The sequence below is a fragment of the Boleophthalmus pectinirostris genome, unplaced genomic scaffold, assembly GCF_026225935.1.
Source record: "Boleophthalmus pectinirostris isolate CB_2022bp ecotype Guang Dong unplaced genomic scaffold, ASM2622593v1 HiC_scaffold_18, whole genome shotgun sequence".
Classification (NCBI taxonomy): Eukaryota; Metazoa; Chordata; class Actinopteri; order Gobiiformes; family Gobiidae; genus Boleophthalmus; species Boleophthalmus pectinirostris.
Window position 1 is genome coordinate 17,621,388 of NW_026571133.1, and position 23,280 is coordinate 17,644,667.

At 39.5% G+C, this 23,280-nt stretch overlaps 1 protein-coding gene across 1 annotated transcript; it reads left to right on the forward strand.

Moving 5' to 3' along the window:
- The first annotated feature begins 3,166 nt into the window (after positions 1–3,166).
- On the forward strand, positions 3,167–20,424 carry zgc:165507 (uncharacterized protein LOC561188 homolog). The gene is made up of 5 exons (XM_020926538.2): positions 3,167–3,382; positions 9,815–10,059; positions 13,483–13,626; positions 19,188–19,982; positions 20,071–20,424. Exons 2-5 carry the CDS (start codon positions 9,843–9,845, stop codon positions 20,343–20,345), a joined length of 1,431 nt encoding a protein of 476 aa, XP_020782197.1. The 5' UTR covers positions 3,167–3,382; positions 9,815–9,842; the 3' UTR covers positions 20,346–20,424.
- Positions 20,425–23,280: the final 2,856 nt, after the last annotated feature.

Below are 23,280 nucleotides of genomic sequence, written 5' to 3' on the forward strand. Positions count from 1 at the left end.
TGGCACAGTTCGGTGTTTTATTCCTGAAATGCTCCTGCATTGCTTTGAACTAGTACAAAACACCAAATGTCTGTATGAATGTAACATAAAAGATAAGGGAAATATTATTTTTGTTGTTGTTCATTGGGCTCACTACTGCTATCATAGTGCTATAAAGTTTATGTACACATTTCATTCACCCCAAAGAGCATTTCCACAGTTGTTTGCTACTTGTATATTGTCTGTAGTTTTGTGTAGCCATGAGGTCAACAGTGATAATCTAATCCCCTTATTGTAGCCCATAAACACACTTGACACACTCACTCCATGGTTCCTCTCTGTATCCAGCTGCAGGACATCTCCAGGCTCAGCCCCTCCTCCACTGAGCTCAGAGCAGGACAGCGGAGGTGAAGATGGGCCGTCCCAGCTGCTGTCTGCCTAAACAGTTGGGTCTTCACTGGGCTGCTGGAAACAGGCTGACAGGAAAGGTAAACAGGGAGGTGTGGACAGAGGGGCTTTCAGTGGTGGTCCCATCAGTCACTTTGGCCCGCGGGGTCCAAGAGCACAACCACAGCCTGTAAACTCAAACACCCAGGAGATGTTATGGAGTGAGAGCTGACGCTGCGGACAGGCGCACATGAGGCGGAGATATATACTTTTCATTTGAGTACTTAGTCAGTGTTATTTTATATACATATTCAAAATTATAGCAATGATAAATGTTGTGGTCTTTATGTTTTGGCATTAGTAGTAGCTACATAATAGAGTGTGCAGTTAAAGTTTCACATTATTAGTAAAAACATAAGAAAATATAAACTTAGTTCAATATAATTAAATAGTATTAATGCACTATAACCTGCTTGTCTGCGTGGAGCTATTATTATTTTGTCTAGATTGTTCCATATGACTTTAAATGTATCTTTCTTGCATTTATTCATGTGTTTTTATTGAAAAAAAAAAAAAAAAAAAAAAAAAAAAAAAAAAAACATTCTTACTATATTTGTAAATCTTGAATGATTTGGCAACCTCTTCCACATCTGGAAAAAATGGCCATAGGTGACACATAGATGGTTCACACTGACCTCTAGATGTCGCTAAAGGAGTCACAGTGAATCATGCAGAGGGAACCTTCAACTGAATGTCCCAGTTCAGTTTTTCACATAATAAAATATAAAACAGTAGACCACTTTTTACACAGTTTGGTAGTTTTAGATTCTTTTTGCAGTGACCAGCTGACCTCTGTACAAAATGTCAACTATTACCCGCACATATCCCTTATGACTTATAAACCTTTCAAGATCAATTATGTTGAGCTGAGCTTTTTCAAGAAAATAAATAAATAAATAAATGACCAATATTTTGAACAAATAAACAAACCAACACATGGACCAATGAACATAGTGAACAAAGCAAAGAAACAAATGTGAAGAAACAAAAGAAAAAAAATGCTGTGAGGAAAAAATCAACTCTGGAATTTTATTCATATTTGGAAACATATTTGCACATATTTAGGAATGTAATTCTAAAATAGTAAAGCAAGACCCAAGATAACATACACCAGTTCATTTGGTCAGGACTTACATTAATGCTCAACACAGAATTCATTATCAACACTGCCCTCTGCTGGTTGGGTAAATAATCTGACGTAGAGGTAACCACACTCTTTCTGTCTATTGAGGGGTCAGTTAAAATGTCATTTTTTAAGCATAGACAGACCTTTACATTTGATATGCATTTTGTATCTACACATCCCCTGGAGTCACTTGATGACCCTCCTTTGATGAAATGTCCTCTTTTCAGACAGAGTTTTGTAAAGAGGCTCTGAGTGAAAGGTAAGACTTGGGTCAAAACAATGGGTTGAACTGTGAGACAGAACTGATATTTCTCTTGGCTCCTCTGCTCGACCTCCACGGAGAGAAAGTATCTACTGTTTCTGTTTAGCTTATAGGAGCTGTGTGCTTATAGGAGCTGTGTGCTGAAATAATGTGAGATTCAAGGTTTTCTTTCTATCTCAGGTATGAACAGGGTCTATATGTATAAACAGTATAGGGGTCATGTGCTGGTTGTCATATCACTGAGAAATTGTAATAATAATATAGTTTTACAGGTGTGAGCTTTGGATAGCGTCAGGACCCCTATATCAATTGTTTTAACACCCAGTACACAGGCTTCAGACTCCACTTTATGTGAGAGGGAATCGCGGTTTCTCAGGAGTGTCAGGATTCCAATTAGCCAAAGTACCCCCTCTCTGCCTCTCTCTCTTTCTCTCACTTCTGTCTCTCATTCAGGCAGGTCACATCACTCATTCTGCATCCATGACTCTGCTTACTTGTGAAAATACCTTCACATATTTAGTTAAGCGCTTTGTGTTGCATTTTTTTGTACGAAAAGCACTCTATAAATAAAGTTTGACTGATTGATTGAGCTGTGTTTTTTGTGTTTCTGTGCTTCTTTTTAGAAATACATGTAGGCCTAAATAAGATTCCAGACAAAACCCAGTTTCTGAGTCACCGTTGCTGCTTTGGGATCTTACTCATCTCTGACTGACCCATCACAATAGTCTAATCCTTCAGTGACCTATATTCAGTCCCACTACCCTAATGGCCCTAATGGAAGTAGGACTCAAATAGACTTGTCAGTATAGGGTATAAATTACAGACCTGAAAACGAAGTGAAAATATGTTGACAGTACATAGCAATGGTCACAGAAATGTAACACAATTAATAGTAATTAAGTAATTTTACAATAACTATACATTTGTTGGGTGACAACAAAAGTGCAAGATCCACCTGATATTCTACTACTACCTACTACTAGGTACTCCCTTAGACTCAGTCTAGCCTGATTTTCCTCAATCCAACCAATCAGATGAGCCCAATCAGAGACAGGGCCATGCCTTTACACTAACTGACCAATCAGATGAGCGCTCCAACCACCTGTCAATTTAATACAGTCAAACTAATTCAACACTTCCCAATGGTTAGCAGTCATGGAGTAATTCCCAATACACGCCCAAAATCCTTAACAGTTACGCGCATCTTTTACACTGCCCCTTTAAGAAAGCATAACCCAGTGCATTTCAGCTTGTACCATCATCACACTGGCCTTGGATTGTTTACAGCAGCGAGGGCTTAAGCGGGTTAGGGACAGACAGTGGATGGGACGGGCTCAATCCGGTGCGCTCCGTGCGAGTCGAAAATAGCCCGTGTTCTCCATCAGCAGCAGCAGTAGCAGCATTCAGCGCCGCCCTCTTTCCATCCGCAGCTCCACGTCAAACTCGGGAAATTTAAACGGGACACGTCCACGCGACCATTCACGGATACGGGCATCTCTCTACCCGGCTCCAAGGTCACTGCCTCAGCCCGGTTAAGGGGACGGGACGCACGAATCCATTCCCCGAAGGTAAGTTAGTACACGCACTAGCCAAGCGGATTTACATGGACAGCGTGGTGTATATAGGCTATTGCACGTAAAGACAGTACTGCGATATGAATCGAGGCTACATAAACAGTGCTAGTCCCTCAATGAATTCCAAATAACCTACCTACAAATGTTTTATTAGACACGTCATCCGTAATTTCTAACGGGCAGCCCAAGACACGATGAATAAATTATAAGCCTTGGGGGATTTGGAGTGAGTCAGAGCGCAGGCCTGGCATCCAGACTAGCTGCACTACAGAGGAGCATCTTACTGGGAGGAGAAATCAACCAAACCTTTGTATGATATGTGGGGATACATCATAGACAGTAGCCAACTCTTATAAGGGATACTAGTCAATGTTTAACCCCAGCTTCCCACTTAGTAAATTAGTTTTAGTTTATTTTAAGATGTTAACCTACATCTCAAGCAAAAGACTTGTAAATATATGGACATGGTGTGACATATTCCAAGGCCCATCTGATATTCTTTTATGTTGCAAATAGGGCCATCTTTCATTATTATTATTATTATTATTATTATTATTATTATTATTATTGACAGCTTTTAAGATTATTGACTTGCACCAAATGAATCCACACTTAAACTATACATACAATAAGTTAAGACCTTTTATGATTTCAAAACTAAGAGTAAACATAATACAGTAAATTGGGTTATGTAGTACCTCGGTTTCATGGTTTCATTAGATAAGAGACTATGCAGTGTCTGTCCTCTACCCCAGACAAAATTGTGTAGCTCAGAGAGGACATAGTAGCCATCTCCCTCAAGGAGGCTCTGTGTTGGTCAGCTGATGTAATAGTGTAAAAATAACTGCACTCTTTATTGTAGAGTAGAAATCCTCGGCAAATCGATCTGTGCTTACATTCTCCACATACAAAGAGCCTCTAGTGCCTCGGATTGTGGCTTTCAAATTGACACAATGAGGAGTAACAGGTCCAACCCATTAGTATCATTCTGCTTCCTATGCATCCCCTTCTGATGAGAGATAATACCTTAAATGGCTTTATTCAAGAGTCTATTGGCAATGCTGGCTTGGGGCTTTCAGTTTTATCATTTTTTTCCCCCCCAGACGACTAATTGGATTGATGTGTGTTTGTCATTTGGAGCAGGGAGTATTTCCTCTTTTATTTGAGGCTAATGCATAGGGAGAGCAGTAGTGGGTATGATAATAAAAGAGCAGATTTGTTGTGAAAAGTCATGCATGCATTATCTTATCTGAGATATTGGGTCTGCAATACCATAAATAAATCATAAATCAGCTAATATTTAGTCATTTTTCAGAAATATACTAAAACAAGTTATTTTTGAGGTGCAAGGGTATTCCACACAAATAGTGAATGCACAAAACAAAAACAAAACAAGTATAACATTTTGCCTTTGTTTGAAAATAACACTTCAGGTTTCTGTTCTTGATACAATTTTGTGATGTGATTTGATAAAAAAGTTAAATGCCGAATGACCTTTTTGAGCAGTTGTTCTATTTCAATACACTATACATGCTGTGTTATTTAGGATTGTAATATGTGTTACTTACCTAACCACTACTCTTTAGCCTGAATGGTGTCATATTACTGCTCTGACATGATAAACTACAGTGAGAATGAACAACCATTGTCCTATAAAGCAACCCATTACATGAGGGTTAATGCTACTGAACAACCCCAGACTCATATTGACCATTTAAGGGACTGGAGGCACTTGTTTGCCTTAAGTGAAGTGTAACCACTCTGATGGAGGTGATCTGTTATTGTAGTCAGAGTAGATTCCTTGTGTATGTAGAGGCCTTACACTGGCCCTTCTGTGAGGTGTGTATTCAGGTCAGATCAGATTGCAGATTGTATTTCTTGTGTCCCAGGACTATTTTGTTGTGGACACCAAACCATATTTGCCAACGGTATGTAAAAGAAGAATGTCTGAAGCCTTCTACAATTTGAATAACTAATACTCAGATTATACATATTCCAATAACTTTAAATAATAATATGCATAATCATTGATACTGGGATTGCTGAAGACTCAACAACAAGGAGTCCATGAATCACTGACCAGAATGCACATTTAGTGGCACATTCCTTTATGTTAATATCAGATTGTTTAAGCATGCATGTCTTTGTTTATTTCCGTTTGCTCTTGCTGTAGTAATAAGCTTCAGTCAGACTTAAGTAAATATTTGAAGGGCAGGACTAAGACTGACACAAACTTATCTCCTCACATCATCTACTGACAATACACTACACTACACTTGCACAAAATATTTATGAAGTCATCTAACTGTTCACATAAATCACTATTACAGGGACGGTATAGTTTAAATGTATTGTTTAAATACTTTTTTCTTTAGATGTTATCATCTTAAATCAACAAGTTTTGCTTCCACCTTACCAGTATAACAGTCATTACAACAATATTTGGCAAGGGATGGGTTCTCTTCCTACACTATGAACCTGGCTTAAAAGAGTACAGAGACAGAGAGGTGACCCACTGTTTTTTATGTAAGGTTACATTTTGTTTTTTCTGTTCTTATACTAAAATTTAAGTCTCTCACTGGCAAAGATTAAAATATTGATAACAATTCTGGTAACTGGAACAAAAATGTTGTTGAAAACAAAAAGAGGGATCGAGTCCCAATGACCTTGCTGTGACAGCCCATGGGCTCAGTTGATGGCTAACTTCATTACATGGCTGACATCTAATGCAGTTTGCTGCTATATACACATAGAGTGTGTGCTTTATGTATAGAGGCTGCTTATGGGCAAACAAAGGGACACTGTCAGATATTCTTGTTGTCAACCTTGATGGCATGTTTGGAAGTGTGCAGTGGAGGCAAAAAATTTACACATTGTCATAGGGTTGGGTGATTTTGCCTGAAAATATTATTTTTGTTCCTAAAATTTGATTTTCCGTTAGATTTTCAGTTCCCTCCTCCAATAAGATGTTTTGCAAACTCCAAAATTGTCAAAACATAAAATATTTAATTTAGTGATCATATTGAAAACATTGGCCATTGGGGGAATCTTTTATAAATGAGATAAAAGAAACTGTTTATTTAAATAGCAGAGCAAATATTTTATTTGACATCACTGATTTCAAAGCTGCATGGCCCTGTGCTGAATTGTCTTTCAAACAAATTGATTTGAACTTCAAATTTCATTAATTAATGTTATTGTTGCTCAACAATGTCACTGTATAGATGACATGACATGGAGCCTTTTTTCTTGAGTGCTGAGGCGTACCTAAGAGATGCAAACACTGTGTTCTTAAGCACCGGCTAAGCGTATAGTAGTAGAGAATGTAACTGGTGCAACATCCTGTGACCTATGAGTTCCAGCCTTGTGCTTGACTTCACCTAAATGAAACTACAAACAGTGCTTGAGTTGACCTCATGATGCAGGCGTAACAGACCAATAACAGAAATAATGACTAGCTTGTATTCCCTATTTTTGAGTTTTCTAAACAACTGAGCAAACATTATTACACTTAAATTATTACAAAATAAGCATTTTTTCCAATTTTAAGCTGCCAGTTTTGTTTGCTTTTTATAATTTTGCCTCTGCATCACACCATATTCTTAAGGGACTTGTTCAAGGGCAAGTTGCGATTAGATACTGGATAAATACTTTTGTCAGGTGAGCACTTGAAGTGTTAATAATGAACCATTTGTTAAGCAGAGGGACCAGCTCTGCATGGAGGTAACCTTAGTGCTAATCTTGCGTTGCCATAACTTTGACATTGTGCAGAGGTGGAGGTTGGAGGTGGGGTCAGGTGGTGTGACGGTGAGGTCATCAGAGGTCAGATGTCCTTTTAGAGCATTGCTACAACTGTTCACTATGCATAACTCAAGTTCAAATGTCTTGTTGACAGGATTGTTTTGTTGTGTTTACAAAATGGAAGTATATGTTTGTTATTTGTAAAGAGAATAGCTTATTTGACTTAGAATCCTAAATTTACATTCATAAGTTACTGCTAGTATTCAGTCCGTTTATAGAGATAGAAGATATCAACAGAATATGGGCCATTTGGATTACCCAGCAAGATGTATTCTCACAATATTTGTGGCAACAGTCACAACAGTCCATCGCTCAGGTTCTCAGATTTTATGAAACTACACTGAAGTGAATATATTTTGTGCAAATAAATATTAAATTCATTACATAAATTCATTAGTTCAGCTTCTACTTTATAACTTAATCTGTAGTGTATTATTGACTGCACCAGCAATTTCTTAGCACCTTCTCTCCTACCCACTTGATAGTCAATTTATATTTCCAGCAATGTTTTGATTATAAAATTCTGGTTATTGCTGTTAACATTGTCTTGTCTCTGAAATCCTGCTCAGGCAGGAAGTCCTTTAGATAAAAGTTAATGGGCTTGTTAGAAGTGATTGTGGCAGTCCAGTCACAGTGTGTTTTCATTTTCAAATATTTATTAGACTTTCCCTGTGCATTTTTATAATGTTATTCTCGCTATACTGCCCTCAGCTTTACTCTTGAACTCATCAACTTAAGCTGATTATAAGTAGTGTGTTTCTTTATGCATTGTCAATCAATCAGAAGTGGTATCTACAAGCGCTGACAGTCTGTAATCGTATTACTGTGGATTAGAGAGAATTAATGAAAATCTGGAAAAAGGTCTGCAACTTATTAAAGTGGAAATAAAGGGGGTAAAGCAAAGGATTATAAGGAATTCAGCTGCAGTGATATTAATGATGTCCTTGGTGTCCCGGGAGCTGTAGAAAAGAAATGACCTTTCAAGTTAAAGCAAAACAAAAGCCTTTGTTAATTGTTGAATTGGTAACTTGTCTCATGTAAGTAGTGACTAGTGCTTGTGACCATTTCTGAGCAACTTGATCTTAACAGAGACGACCAAGAAAAGCAATGCATCATTTATTAAAGTAGACTCAAGTGTATCAGGCTCCATGCCCTAGTGATCAGCTGCTATGTTTGTTTCTGCTAGTATTTGGAGCTTTTAATTTGGATGCATGTTGATGTATGTATATAACAAATAATTTATGAGATGTTTCTTCTTGGCAATGCTTAATCTAAGTGTGTAGTATTGTAATTAGATTTGATAGAGATGGTACTATGGACTTGCAATCATCACTTAATTTGTAATGAAATATGCTTGAAAGGGGCTTTCTTCCTTTATAGACATTCATGGCATACATTTTTCCCCATTTTTAGACAAAATTAAACATAACAGAGATTATGCGTGCTGAAATTGTGGAAATGTTGTAGCTGTACCTGTAACATTCCACAGTATATTGTTAAACTAAATAATTTCAGTTTTGGCTCATTTTGCAATTATTCATTATAAATCTGCATGGAGCCAAGCCTATGGTGGACCCTTCTTATGAAAAGTTACATAGTGCATCTTTAAATGATAATTTATCTTCCTGTGATCGGTGATATGCAGGTTGGTCTCTGTTTGGCCATAATTTAAATGTTTGGTCTAAGGTCATGTGTCCTTATTTCTTTACTGCACCATTAACATGCCTGCAGACCCATCACGCTCCTCATCAGGGTGTGTTTGCTTTGTACACAAAAATGAATGTAGAGAAGCAGTTTCCATTACTGCCTCAAAGCTCAGGCTGCGGGGAGGGTGGGGTCAAGGTGAGTCAAGAAAAGCCTTGTGTGGTAAAGATGACTTGAGCAACAATATTGCTACATCAGTGAAAATTTATTTTTTATGAAGTGGTGCTTTATTTTATTATTTACGTTAAATATTGTGCAATCACTTAGGTGGTTGTAACTGACTATATCTGTTCTTTACTTACAAATGAATGTTTAGAGGGCAAATGAATTTGAAATGAAATGAATTTTACAGACCAGAGTGCCATCAGTGATATGACCTATTTGTTTCACTATACGCAGAAGCACGTTGTTACTGTATATAGCCCCCAAGGCAAACTTATATTGTCAAAATGAGGCTAGTCAATAAATAATTACAGTGCAATATAAAGTGATCAAATTATCAATAGGTGATAATAGCGGCCCACTATAGGTGGCCAATTTCCTCATTGTTACCAGAGAGCTTATGTGAAAGTGTCTCCTATAACTACCAACTTTATGTCTTGTTTTTATTGCAGGATATTCCTGTCTCTGTTACATTGTTTCTATATGCTATTGAGTGGTGTGCCTTTGGTGCCATTCCTACATTATACAATACATTCTCCTGAGGAATATGATGTGAAAGGGTGCAGTGGCTTACCAGTCACGAGTGAGAACGGATACTGAAGGCTGATTTCCATCATTGTTATTGTAAAAATACTGTTCCTAACAAGTCCATAGTGGCTTATAATTGTTCAAATTGATCATTTAGCTGTGTAAAAGCCACATTTGTCTTTAGACCAGTGCACTACACCCTTTCCAACATCAGTGTATTTGTGTTTTTAGGTCTGACTGAAGGCTGAGGAGGTCCAACATGCCGCCCCCCACCACAGGACCCTCGGTTGTGCCCCCTCCAGACGGCGGTTGGGGCTGGGCTGTGGTCCTGGGATCCTTCATCTCCATCGGCTTCTCCTACGCCTTCCCCAAAGCCATCACCGTTTTCTTCAAAGACATTCAAATCATCTTTGATGCCTCCTACAGCCAGATTGCGTGGATCTCCTCTATCATGCTGGCTGTCATGTACGCTGCAGGTAAAAATTGCTTAACTTTTTCATAAAAAGCTGTGTGCATAAGTTTGGAAATGCAGTAGATCAAACAGACCCAATACATTTTGCTGGTGGTGGTAATTACCACTGTTCATAGTGTATGTTGTGATGCAGACATAGTCATACACTACAGCAATCTAAACTTGCAATGGAAAATCCTTTAAGACATATATTAACAAACTTGGGTACCAGTGTATTTTACAAAATTAACTGCCAAGGTTTTCAGATGTAGTTTCGCATTTTTCTCTTTTCCTTGACACTTGATCTGACTACTATAATACTTTTGTTTACAGACACAATTGATTCTGCTTTCAATCATTAAGTCACTTGTTCATAATTTAAATGTTATATTGTAATCATGTTTGTGTCCAGATGAGCACTGAACCATCACTAAAACCATGAGGGATTACAAATCAGATTTTGTTTGTGTTTTTAGGTCCTGTGGGTTTTGCATAATTCATTTTTAAAAATAAAACAATTCAGCTGTCGTCATTCTCAATGAGGCCAACTTTCTATAATAACAGAGTGACACAGTGGCCCAGATGTTCGTGTTTCCCCCTGAATATGGTCCACTGAGGTCAGCCTGGTGGTATTGTGGCTGCACTGCTTTGGCTGCAGACCAGTGGCTCGGTGCCCACCATCTGCCAGGGCTCTAATTCACTGTTAGCGCATCCTTCACCATCTGCAGAACACGGTGGGATAAAGGAGTTTCAAATCTTCATTCAGGACATTTAATGAATGGATGTTTGCAGCTCATTCTGCCTCTCGACTTCATTGGTGTGAATTTGTGTTCTTTCTGGTCTACATTATTCTACAAGCTACTACAAATATGCCAATAAAACAGAACCCATATTAGCACTATAGGCACTAATGGTTTTATATTTGACCTTGAAAAGATGAAGAACAGTCAAAATACTTTCAAATACTCTCAATTGCATCAAATCGCATTTATATACCTTTCTGTATTAACCAAATTGGAAACGACTACATTGTTAAAGCATGCTGGTAGTAGTAATAGTGGTATGGTAGTACATACACTTCCATATAACCACAATGATTTTGATTGCATTTTGAGTTGCAATTAAGACACAATTGTCTTTGTATATAAAATAACTTAAAAACATATCTGAGCATAAAAATATGCTGAATTTCACATAGCCATACACTAGTTCAAGCTGCTGATCTATTTTCTAGGAACCATTTATAAGTTTACTGTCTGGTTCATTGACATGATGTAATAACAGCAGTACAGTGTTAGTACATGTGGTCATGAGGTCTCTTGTTACCCATTCATTCATATTGATCACACACATCATCAGCTATTCATTAAACAGCTGCATTGTGTTCTTCCACTCACACTAACCGCTGTTTCACATGGTTCTTACTCCCTGTGGTCAACTTGGGCTTTATCATAATGTCCTTACAGAAACCACTAATGACAAATTACAGTAGAGCAGATCCAAAGAACTATAAGTACATGTATTTTAATTATTTAAGTACTAGAGATTGACCTACCGGTATATGTTTTTTTTTTTTTTTTTTTTTTTCATGGCTGATTCTGTCGATTGTTTAGAATCTTGGATAACTGATGGCCTATAAGCTCTTAATATTTTTGGCCCCTATAGTGGGTCGTTTTGGATTCTTTTCCTCAAATTATGTAATTTAAATGTACTACAAAAAGTGTTAAAAGTGTTAAATTAAAGTGTTAATATAAAGTTTTATGTGTATTTTTTGGCAGCTAATCACCAAAACAAAATATTGGAGATTTATGGCCGATAGCTGATATGCTATAAAGTTCAAATTTTGGTTTATCTCTAATAAGTACACACAATTTATATGTTTTTAGTTATGTGCAATTTATTACTTACATCATACTACAGCGTATTGAGCCCTCCACATTGTAATTCATTTTTCACTTCCAGTGGTCTACATAGAATCCAGTCCAGAGTGGAGGGAGAAGGTCCAAAAATGTCTTTTTTCAGTTGTGGTCATTAAGATAATGAAAAAGATACTGGGAATGTAGACCAAAATGATAAAAAAAAAAAAAACTATATAATTTCATAAGAAGCACTTCAATTGCTACAGACCATAACCAATATATGACTTCATAATATATTACGAAATAAGATATAATAAAAATATAAATATAGTAATATGTTTTTAGTGAGATGACAAGATATAATTCTAGATATATTTTTTCACATATTCAACATAAAAGTTATAAAGTTATAAAATTATGTATTACTTGAGAACAATGCTGTAAAATAGCTGTAGTTTTAAGTGTTTACATCCCCAAGTCCACAAACATTTGAAAATAACTTACGTCATCTCAATTACAAAATTTCACTGTATTTGCAGATCACCAGTCACTGGACCAACTTCACAACTGCAGCTCACATTAGTGTCTTATAGCTGAAAACCCATAACTTAATGCGTCATTCCCATTTGGGAAGGAGGTGGATATATTTAGTTAGGGTTTTTGTACTGTGTGTAATGAAGTCCATGCTGTATCTGGCCTGGAGACGATAAGCCCTGTTCAGTGGAGCTAATATGGCTGCTGTGGGGCTGCTCATCATGGACACTCGATCACACTGTGCCCCTGAGACTCCGGATCTCAATACTGGCATGGCAAATGAGGAAAGTTTCCTGAAGGTCGTCAAGATATTAATGCCCCAAAAATTAAGCCGCATAACTTCTCATTCAATTTTTTTATCATACTTTTTATTACTGTTCTTTAGTTTACTGTCAAAAACTTCAAAATATTAGCCATGGATTCCAGGATAGATTTTAAACAAAAATATAAATAACATTAAAGTGACTTAATGTTTATTAATGTTAATTATATTTGGCTGAATTTACTTTTTGTAATAAATGCACTGGATTTATATAGCATCTTTCTAGAAACCCAAAGTGCTTTACACAGTATTACCATCAATGCCCACACCCACACCACCACCACCACACACACCCACACCTCCACATTCATTCTAGGCAGTGTGGGTAAAGTGTCTTGCCTAAGGACACAACAACAGAGACAATGTTGTCAATTAAAATAAGCTTTTTGGGGAATAAGTAAATTTCTTAATAAAATAGACGTTACATCTGCAGAAACATGATACAAATTTAAACTTCCCCTTGCTAAATAAGAGTTATGTTAATATTTAACTCATAAATTAATGGTGGTTGACAATACGCTAATTTTGTGCTCACTGTCACTAACTTTAAACTTAAACAGAAGTGGCACTGGACTATGTGTGTGTTTAATTATTGAGATGCTGCAGAAGGAACTATTAATAGAAGCTAGACTCCCATGGCTGCAACTCTAACCCTATTAAATCATTATGGCCCACACGCTACCCTGTTGTAAACACAGAACATCCACTGATTTGATGTGTCTGCTTTTTCCAGGTCCTATCAGCAGTATCATGGTCAACACATACGGCTGTCGGCCTATAGTCATGATGGGAGGCTGTCTCTGTGCTGTTGGAATGATTTCAGCCTCCTTCTGCACCAGTGTCATACAGCTCTATCTGTGCATTGGCGTTATCGGTGGTAAGTCCACATAATCCAATAAGGGGCTAATTGGACACTTGTGTTCTTATGTACCATTTAAAACAAAACTATTCCTATGGACTGTGTGTGGGGAAGCTGGCCCAAGTGGTCGAAGTAAGAGTCCAGTGCAAAAAATTTACCTTCACCAGACAAAATCTTTATTGCGTCCTCCGTGTCGTGGGCAAAATTAAATACATATTTACAATAATAACTGTGCTTAACTAAAACAAAAGCAACAGAAAATAACGCAACAAAAGAAAATAACCCACAGGCACCCGGCTGCACTGATGGTGAACTCCTCACTGATTACACTGCCTCTACTTTTATACCGCCCAGAGAGGAAGTCCCTCCTCCTGGGTTTGCACCAACTCGCAGGTTAAATTCTTGCAACTTCCCTGTATTCCTGGTGTGCTGCATTAGTTTATTCTCAGAGGCCTAAATCCCCCTTTAAACTAAACTGTGCTCCAACTCAACTAGAAACACTAAAACCAAAATCCACGGTGGTCAGTTTCCAACACAAAGTCTTTACCAATGAGTGTCCAGAGCCCATTTAATAGCCAGGGCTTCCTTCTCGATTGTAGATTACTTTTTCTCTCTTGGAAAGAGTTTACGACTAATGTATTGAATTGGAAGTTGGTTACCCTCCTCCCCTTGCAATAACACCGCCCCCAGTCCCACACCCGACGCATCAGTCTGTACAGTAAAAGGCAGTTCGAAATCTGGACACTGCAAAACTGGTTACTGACACAAGCAGTCTCTCAGATCATTAAAAGCATGTACAGTTTCAGGAGTCCATTGTACCTTTACCGGGCTATTCTTACGGGTCATGTCAGATAACGGGGCGGACCTAGTTGCAAAGTCTGGGATCAGTCGTCGGTACCATCCAACTAACCCCAAGAAGGATCTCAGCCTCCTCTTGGTGTTGGGCAATGGGGTAGCAGAAATGGCTTCAACCTTCCCAACCTGAGGATGGATACCCCCAGCTCCAATCACATAGCCCAAGTACTGCACCTCAGGCTTGGCGATGTGGCACTTCTTGCCGTTAATGACAAGACCTGCCTCCTGGATCTGCCTGAAGACATCAGACAGATGCTGCAGGTGCTCCTCCCACGACTGGCTAAAGATGACGATGTCGTCGATGTATGCCACAGCGTAGTCCTCAGCTCCTCTTAGCACCTCGTCAACCAGCCTTTGAAACGTGGCCGGTGCTCCGTGTAACCCAAAGGGCATCATTCAGAACCTGAATAGTCCACTGGGCACTCGAAAGGTTGTCAGATCTCTTGAGGCTTCATCAAGGGGCACTTGCCAATACCCCTTGCAGAGGTCTAGGGTTGTAAAGTAGCTTGCATGACCGAACCACTCGATCAGTTCATCTACCCTCGGCATTGGGTAGGGGTCAAAAGCAGACACAGCATTCAACTTTGAAAAGTTGACACAGAATCTGAGCCTTGGATCTTCTTTTTTGGGAACCAAGACTACAGGGCTGCACCACTCACTGCGCGATGGTTCAATAATCCCATTTTCCAATGTCTCCTCTACTTCTCTCTTTAACTCTGGGGCAAGTTTAGCTGAAATGCGGCAAGTGGTATCTCTGATTGGCTGCTGTTCTGGTGAGCGTAGGCGGATCTGGTGCTGGATGAGGTGAGTATATCCAGGTCTTGCACTAAAAAGTTCATTGGTCATATAGATTTGAAGGTCCTGTTGTTGCTCTGTAGTGAGATGACTTAGGTCAAGGAACACTAGTGTCTCTGCTGGTGAAGGGAAGTACTGCTCCACAAGCTCGTCCTCGTCGATGACCAGGGCCAGAAGGGATAGCTGGTCTGGCCTGTCAACCCACTCTTTAAGCAGATTGATGTGGAATATTTGATCCTTTTTCCGGCGTTCTGCCATAAAAAGTTCATAGGTGACTGGTCCTGTTTTTTGATGGATCTCGTATGGGCCTTGCCATTTGGCTGAAAGTCCACTTTCTGATGTTGGCAATAACAGCAGGACTTTCTGGCAAACCTGGAACGCTCTTCTTTTGGATGCTTTGTCATAAACATGTTTTTGTCTCTGTTGTGCTTGCGCCAAGTTGTCACAGGCAAGCTCTTTAAATTGTTCCAGTTTGTCTCTCATTTTCAGTACATAAGAAAGTTCATTACATCCTTGCTCTGGCGTTGGCCCCTCCCATGCCTCCTTCAGGACATCCAGAGGCCCTCGAACAGAATGTCCATAAAGAAGCTGGAATGGTGAAAATCCGGTAGAGGTTTGCGGCACTTCCCGGTAAGCAAACAAAAGAAATGGAAGCCACTGATTCCAATCTGCTCCCGAATCAGCAACAAACTTCCTCAGCATAGATTTGAGTGTCTTACTGAAGCGCTCGACGAGCCCATCAGTCTGTGGATGATATGGACTTGTCTTGATTCCTTGAATTCCCAGGAGATTGTAGACTTGTTTCAGCAGAGTCGAGGTGAAGTTGGTGCCCTGGTCTGTGATGATCTCTCTTGGGATACCCACTCTGGAGAAGAGCTGGATGAGGCAGGTGACGATCTGGCGTGCTTTGATCTTTTTCAGCGGAAACGCCTCCGGGTATCTAGTGGCATAGTCCGACACCACCAGGATATACCGATGTCCAGCACTGCTCCGCTCCAGTGGTCCCAAGATGTCCATGGCAATGCGAGAGAAAGGGGTGTCAATAATGGGCATGGTAATGAGGGGTGCCCTATCTCCCTTTCTACTTGGGGCTGTTAACTGACATTCAGGACATTACTGACAGTACTTTACAGTATCTGAGTATTGCTGGGGACAGTAAAACCTAGGAACCATTCTAGAAAATGTTTTAGCTTGGCCTAAGTGTCCTGCCCATGGAACTGAATGACTAAGATTAAGGATGGTAGGTCTCAATGTTTGTGGGACTACTAACTGGTCACCAATTTCACTTCGTCTGTAAAGTATATCACCCTTTACAACAAAAACTTCTTTCCCTCGTGTTCCTTTTGTCGTTTCTGGTACGCATTTACTGTACAAGTTAGCTAGAGTTGGGTCTTGTTTTTGTAATCTTGCAACATTGCTACAAATTGGCAACAAATCAGTCTCAATTGGTGTTAATATTTTTTCCTCCAATCTAGTTCCTTTGACTTTATCTTGTCTTTTTTGTCTTTTACTTTTCCTGACTTTACCCTTGTTAGCATTTACCATCTCTGCATTAGCGAAAGGTAACTCCTCCCATCCTGTTCTCTGCCTGGTTACTTTCTGATGAGTTTGAGATCTGGTAACTGCCATTAAACAATCATTTGCATTAGATTTAGCTTCGGTAGATTGTTTAGCAATTAGCTCAGGTAGAATTGGGACGTCTAGGCCTAATACAATTTGATAAGGCAGCTGTTCTAATATGCCTACAGAGAGTGCAAAGGGCTGACCTTCAACCTGAACAGTAACTTCTGCAATGGGATAACTTACCCTGTCACCATGGATACATACAATATCGACTGTCCCTCCGCAAAAAATTACATCTTTGGGTAAGCTGTCCTGTCTGACCAGTGTGCGGTCACTGCCTGAATCTAAAAGAGCGATACAAGGTTTGTCACCTATAACCAGCCCCATGGTTAGCTCCTCCTCATGACCCTCCCAGCTGTCTACAATAGCAGGTAAGTTGGACACACTACACAAGTAGTTTTTACTAGACCTACTGTTAGCTTTGGGACACTGTGCTTTAAAATGACCTGTTTGACCACATAAATGACACGCATAGTTTGGTCTATCTCTGGTGTCTGGTCTAGGTGCATATTGTGGGGCACTAGGTCTAAAGTGTCTGGATCTAGATTCAGGGGCAACTGTCTTACCCGATTGGGCGGGTGGATGGGTCTTTGGGGCCAGTAATGTCTTGGAGGGCCGACGAGCAGCGAGGAAAGCTTCAGCCATGTCTGCAGCTTCTTTAGAAGTCTTTGGATCTCTTTCTTTAATCCAAGTTCCAGGATGATTGTATCTCCGATTTGCTCTTTGGTTTTGGTCTTTGGGTCCATCTATTTGTTGTACAGCTCCTTCAGTCGGACCTGCAGCTCCTGCGGTGTCTCCTCTTCTCCCAGCTCCGATGAGCGGAATCTCAGCCGGTAAGTCTCTGTGCTGATCTCCAACTTTTGCAAAACAGCACGTTTCACTTTAGTATAGTTCATAGTGTCATCAATGTCCATAGCAACATAGGCTGAACGTACTTTGCCAGTTAGGAGTGGTGCAAGGCGGAGAGCCCACTCCTCATATGGCCACTGGCATGCATGTGCAATTCTTTCAAATGTGCACAAATAATGTTCAATGTCCTCACCATCAGTGTAGGGTTGCATTTTAGGGCCCTTCCAGTTATAATTTCTCATGGTGCTGGATTGCCTGGAATACATATGGTCATTATGAGAGCTCTGGGTTGGAAGTTCCTCTGCTCTCAGGTCTTCAGGACCATCCATTTGTGCCACCCGATGTTGTTGCACCGATGTTGGAAATGTCTCTGCGAATTTTATTCCATTGCTCATCTTGTTGCTGCATGAGTCAGTGTAGTAGACTTGACAGTTCATCCATACTGTTGACCTGTGCTTCCGGTTCTCCACCGACTGCCCCCTGCTGGTTGTCCGGTGGATCTGTTCCTGCGTCAGCACAAGCCTTCATCGGGTTTTGTCTGGTGGACATCATCTTCACTGCCTCCCACTGGCCTGGATGCCGCCACTGCCACCAAATGTGGGGAAGCTGGCCCAAGTGGTCCCGTGCAAAAAATTTACCTTCACCAAACAAAATCTTTATTGCGTCCTCCGTGTCGTGGGCAAAATTAAATACATATTTACAATAATAACTGTGCTTAACTAAAACAAAAGCAACAGAAAATAACGCAACAAAAGAAAATAACCCACAGGCACCCGGCTGCACTGATGGTGAACTCCTCACTGATTACACTGCCTCTACTTTTATACCACCCAGAGAGGAAGTCCCTCCCCCTGGGTTTGCACCAACTCGCAGGTAAAATTCTTGCAACTTCCCTGTATTCCTGGTGTGCTGCATTAGTTTATTCTCAGAGGCCTAAATCCCCCTTTAAACTAAACTGTGCTCCAACTCAACTAGAAACACTAAAACCAAAATTCTACAAACCAATTTGATAAAACAAAAAGAATCGAAACTGAGGCTTCCCTCCACATGGTCTGGGCCAACACCTCCCCCTGAACCTATAAATATGGTTGCCGAAAGACACGCCTCATCTTTTGTTCCCAGACCATGTGGGGTCACAGGTAAGGCGGTAAGTTAAACAAATGAATAGATATAACCAAATAAAATGAATTTAAAGTAACTGTGTGAATGTGATCAATTAAACTAAACAAAGTTCTGAGTTTTTATGCACACACAACATTCATGTTCCCAAATGTCCTGATATATCTGAGATAAGATTGTGCCCCCCCCCCCCCATGAATTCATATTTGGGTTGGACACAAAAGTGATAAGTCCTGGCAAGTTGTACCTCTTGAGAATTAAAAAGTGTTAGGCTAAAATTGTGTATTTTATGTGTTATGTGTGTATAAAGTAACTAATGTACCCCTGATGTGTTGCAGGACTTGGTTTAGCATTCAATCTGCAGCCAGCTCTGACGATGATTGGGAAATATTTCTATAAGAAGCGGCCCATTGCTAATGGCCTGGCCATGGCTGGCAGTCCTGTTTTCCTCAGTACACTGGCTCCACTCAACCAGTTCCTCTTCAACAGATTCGGCTGGAGAGGCAGTTTCCTGATCTTAGGCGGGCTGCTGCTAAATTGCTGTGTGGCCGGCTCTCTCATGAGACCTCTGGGACCCCCACCGGGTAAAGCCAAAAAAGAGGAGGTAGCTAGCATCACCACCACAGAAAAGCGCACAGCCTGGCAAACTATCAACAAATATCTAGATTTATCCCTGTTCAAACATCGGGGCTTTCTTATTTATCTATCCGGCAACTGCATCATGTTTTTGGGCTTTTTTGCTCCTATTGTCTTTCTTGCAGCTTATGCTAAAGACATGGGTGTGGATGAGTACAGTGCTGCCTTCCTGCTTTCAATCCTGGCTTTTGTAGACATGTTTGCCAGACCATCCATGGGACTAGTTGCCAACTCGCGATGGATTCGACCCAAAATTCAATACTTCTTCAGCTTTGCTGTACTGTATAATGGAGTTTGCCACATCCTGTGTCCATTTGCAGAGGACTACACAGGTTTAGTAATTTACTCTATATTCTTTGGCTTTGCCTTTGGAATGGTCAGCTCAGTGTTGTTCGAGACACTGATGGACCTGGTTGGGGCTCCAAGATTTTCCAGTGCTGTGGGACTCACCACCATAGTGGAGTGCTGCCCCGTCCTGATTGGGCCACCTCTGGCAGGTACTGTTCAGTAAGCTTCTCATTTTGCAATGATACACATATCTGAATGTATGACATTAAAATATGCCCTGTTATTTGTGCTCTACAGGTAAACTGGTGGACATTACCAAAAACTACAAGTACATGTATTTCTGCTGTGGAAGTGTTGTCATTGTGGCCAGTATTTGGCTTTTCATTGGAAACTTCATAAACTACAGATTGTTGGACCGGGAACGTAAGGCTGAGATGTACAAGCGGACTGAGACAGAGGATCCAGACAGAGCCCAGGATAAAAAAGAAGCTGATGGTGAAGCACAGCAGTCATTACAGGAGCCAGTTGAGCAAAAGGAGGAGGAGCCTATGCAGCGGGAAACAAACATTTAGAAGATTTTGGATCAAAATAAGCTCTGATTTAACTTATGTATGGGGTCGCACCATTCTGCTCCCTCTGAACTTGGGTTAAACTGCCAAACAGTGGTGTTAATGGACAGCTTAAGCATGTTTTCTTTGTGAAATGTACTGGAAACATTGATCAAGATGAAATGTATTTTAAGCCTTGTGAAGAAAATTAGCACTACTAACTACATTTGTTCTTAACACAGTATCTTCATATCAGACCATTTCTGCCATAAACTAAACAAACACAAAGCTGCATTCACAATCAGGATATGGTGGTGAAAGGTGTTTAAGTACAAAGAGCACCACTCAACACCTGTTACATTTCACAGACTTCACAGGTAGAAATTGCATGCAATTGCACTGCAAAAAGGCATAGTCTGCCTTGTGCAGCAGTCAAGATTCCCACTGTGTTTGAGGTGATATTCATCAAAGAAACAGTATATTCCTTTCACAGACAATCATACCTTTATTAACTATAACAATGCATTTGGGCAAATGGGCTAGGTAATTGACAATGGAATTTTCTCTTTGCAAAGTCTTCAATATATAAGCACCAGTAGGTGCTTTGTAATAGAATAGATAATATTATGCATACATGTATTCATGTTTGTAGTCTAATCTTTCGCTAGACAAAATGGGTTGGAAACACGGCTTTCCGGCTCATGCTTTATGTACCAGCAAATAGTTTGTTGGATCACCTTACATTCTTGTTGCTGTGATTATAGAAAAGAAAATGTACTATGAATTCATAAGCAGTCTATCAAAGCATATCCAATACGATTGCATCCTTGTAAACTTGTCTGCCCAGTTCTAACAAAGTTGTGGAGATATGAGCAGCTCTGTGGTATGTCTAATAGTGCTCAAGTTAATGTAATTAAGACTAAAGAACAAACAAGAAACTGCAAAGTAATTCAATGCTGGCAGCTGCTCAAACTACAAATTTCCCTGGTTGCCCAGTCCTGCTGGAGAAACAGACTTCTAATGACTTGGTGATCATGTTATATTTGCAGCGTTAGCAGTCCCTCCGTACTGAAAATGGGTGAACCATCTGATGTAAGGTGTCAGGCAACAGCAAAAACACCCTAATTGCTCTGTGTTTAATATGGCAGTAGGGTTGGTTAAAATTCCCACCTCTATAAATGAGGAACATATGTTTCCAAAATCCTGGTGCTTGAGTATTACGCCGCCCTCAGGAGCCCTATAACGTGGAGTAACATGGAAAATGTAATAATATCAATCATGAATGCTTTCTGTGATGTTTAATTTTGCACTCATGTATCCTGCACTTTCCAGAAATTATGGCCATACACTTCAAACTATACATCTTATAAAACTGCTGCAACTCAATGAATCGAATTATAGTTGAATGTAATTTCCTCTATGGGCCTTAATAAGGTGTAAATGACCAAAACCATCCATGTAATAGTGTTTTTTGTTCTGCCAACAGAGCCCACAAGCAATATTTTCCCTCATTGTTGATGCGTATGTGCAAGGAATCACTAGCGCACCAGTCTTCTGTGACTCATTGCCTTAAATGTAAACCTACTACTTCTACTGAGACTCTTGATAGTGTCATACACTTTGTGTGAATTGCAAACCACGTTGTTGAAAGTGCTTTTTTAGTAGTGCAGTTGATTAACATATCACTTTACTTGTTACCCTAAAGCTTAAAGTCTAGAGAAGTTGTCATAGCTTTCAACCACTGCTTCCTGCATACTGCACAAAAGTCTTTGTGCCCAATTGAACTATATTGTCTAGCTGGCGTATACAATGGATGGGTCCTAGTGATGCTCTAAATGAATATTATGTAAATGTCAGACTTATTTCCATCACAGCAGTAATAGAGCATTCACACATTTTTTCTCAAAACCCAAAGCTTTGGATAAAAGCCAACACACTGACCAAAAACACCATGTGACAGATGTACTCACAAAGCCAATCTCATTTTAATACCTAATGTCATTTTCAAAGCAATCATGAACAATGCTGTTGTATTCTTCTCTCATTTCCATGTGTGTATTGTATTCAGCAAATGTCCTTCCATGTGGCAGATGCTTCATATTGTCATGCTGTTTAAATGAGCCAAAATACAAGAATGTGTGCTTTAAATTGCTCTAGATTTATAATATTTTGCACCAAGTGGTTACCAGCCTTTCATATTTTTTGACAATTTTACAGTGTGCTGCAAAAGTCCTGCACTGACACAAATGTGAAGTACTTTCACTAATTCACTGTAAATGAGGGTCATACACTGCTGTACAATCACTCTGTACCACAAGAACACTGCCCTCTACTGGCTCCAGAAAAGACTACCAACACTAATACACTAGTATATTTATTTAGAATTAGTATTTTCAAATGCCTCTCCTCATTTTCAAGTAAATCATTAATTGTCATTTTCTATTTAGACTGATGGTAGCCTAAAGACTTGGTTATTTTGATTTTGTTTATGCCAAGAAAAAAAAAACTAAATTATAAGAATGATATAGATTGAATGATATAGATAATATTAATGTATTACTTACATTTGTCTGAATTAGTTGAAATGCACCTATAGTCTTAGTAGGTTTCGCATTATATCCTGGTATGAGGAGAGTGAACTAGAAATTATTTTTGTGTATTGGTCAAGTTGTACATATGGCATACTGTATTATTTTTTGCAAATTGAAACTATTAAACTAATTTAAAGCTGGATGAGGTTTATTTTGTGTATATACATACATGATATGTATATGATATACAGAATGTATAATGTAGACTTATATATATATATATATATATATATATATATAGTGCATGTATACTCACCTTTTTTCTTTGCCACGAGTTCAATGTAATGAAACTTGAATCTGGCCTGGAGCCATCTTTCTTGGTGATGGGATTTTTCTTTGGAGCACTTAGCAAAAAGTTTTGTTTTCTT

Coding starts and splice junctions, on each gene's coding strand:
- zgc:165507 (XM_020926538.2), top strand. CDS start 9,843: ATGCCGCCCCCCACCACAGGACCCTCGGTTGTGCCCCCTCCAGACGGC. Junction 10,060..13,482: donor GGCTGTCATGTACGCTGCAG/GTAAAAATTGCT, acceptor TGCTTTTTCCAG/GTCCTATCAGCAGTATCATG. Junction 13,627..19,187: donor GTGCATTGGCGTTATCGGTG/GTAAGTCCACAT, acceptor GATGTGTTGCAG/GACTTGGTTTAGCATTCAAT.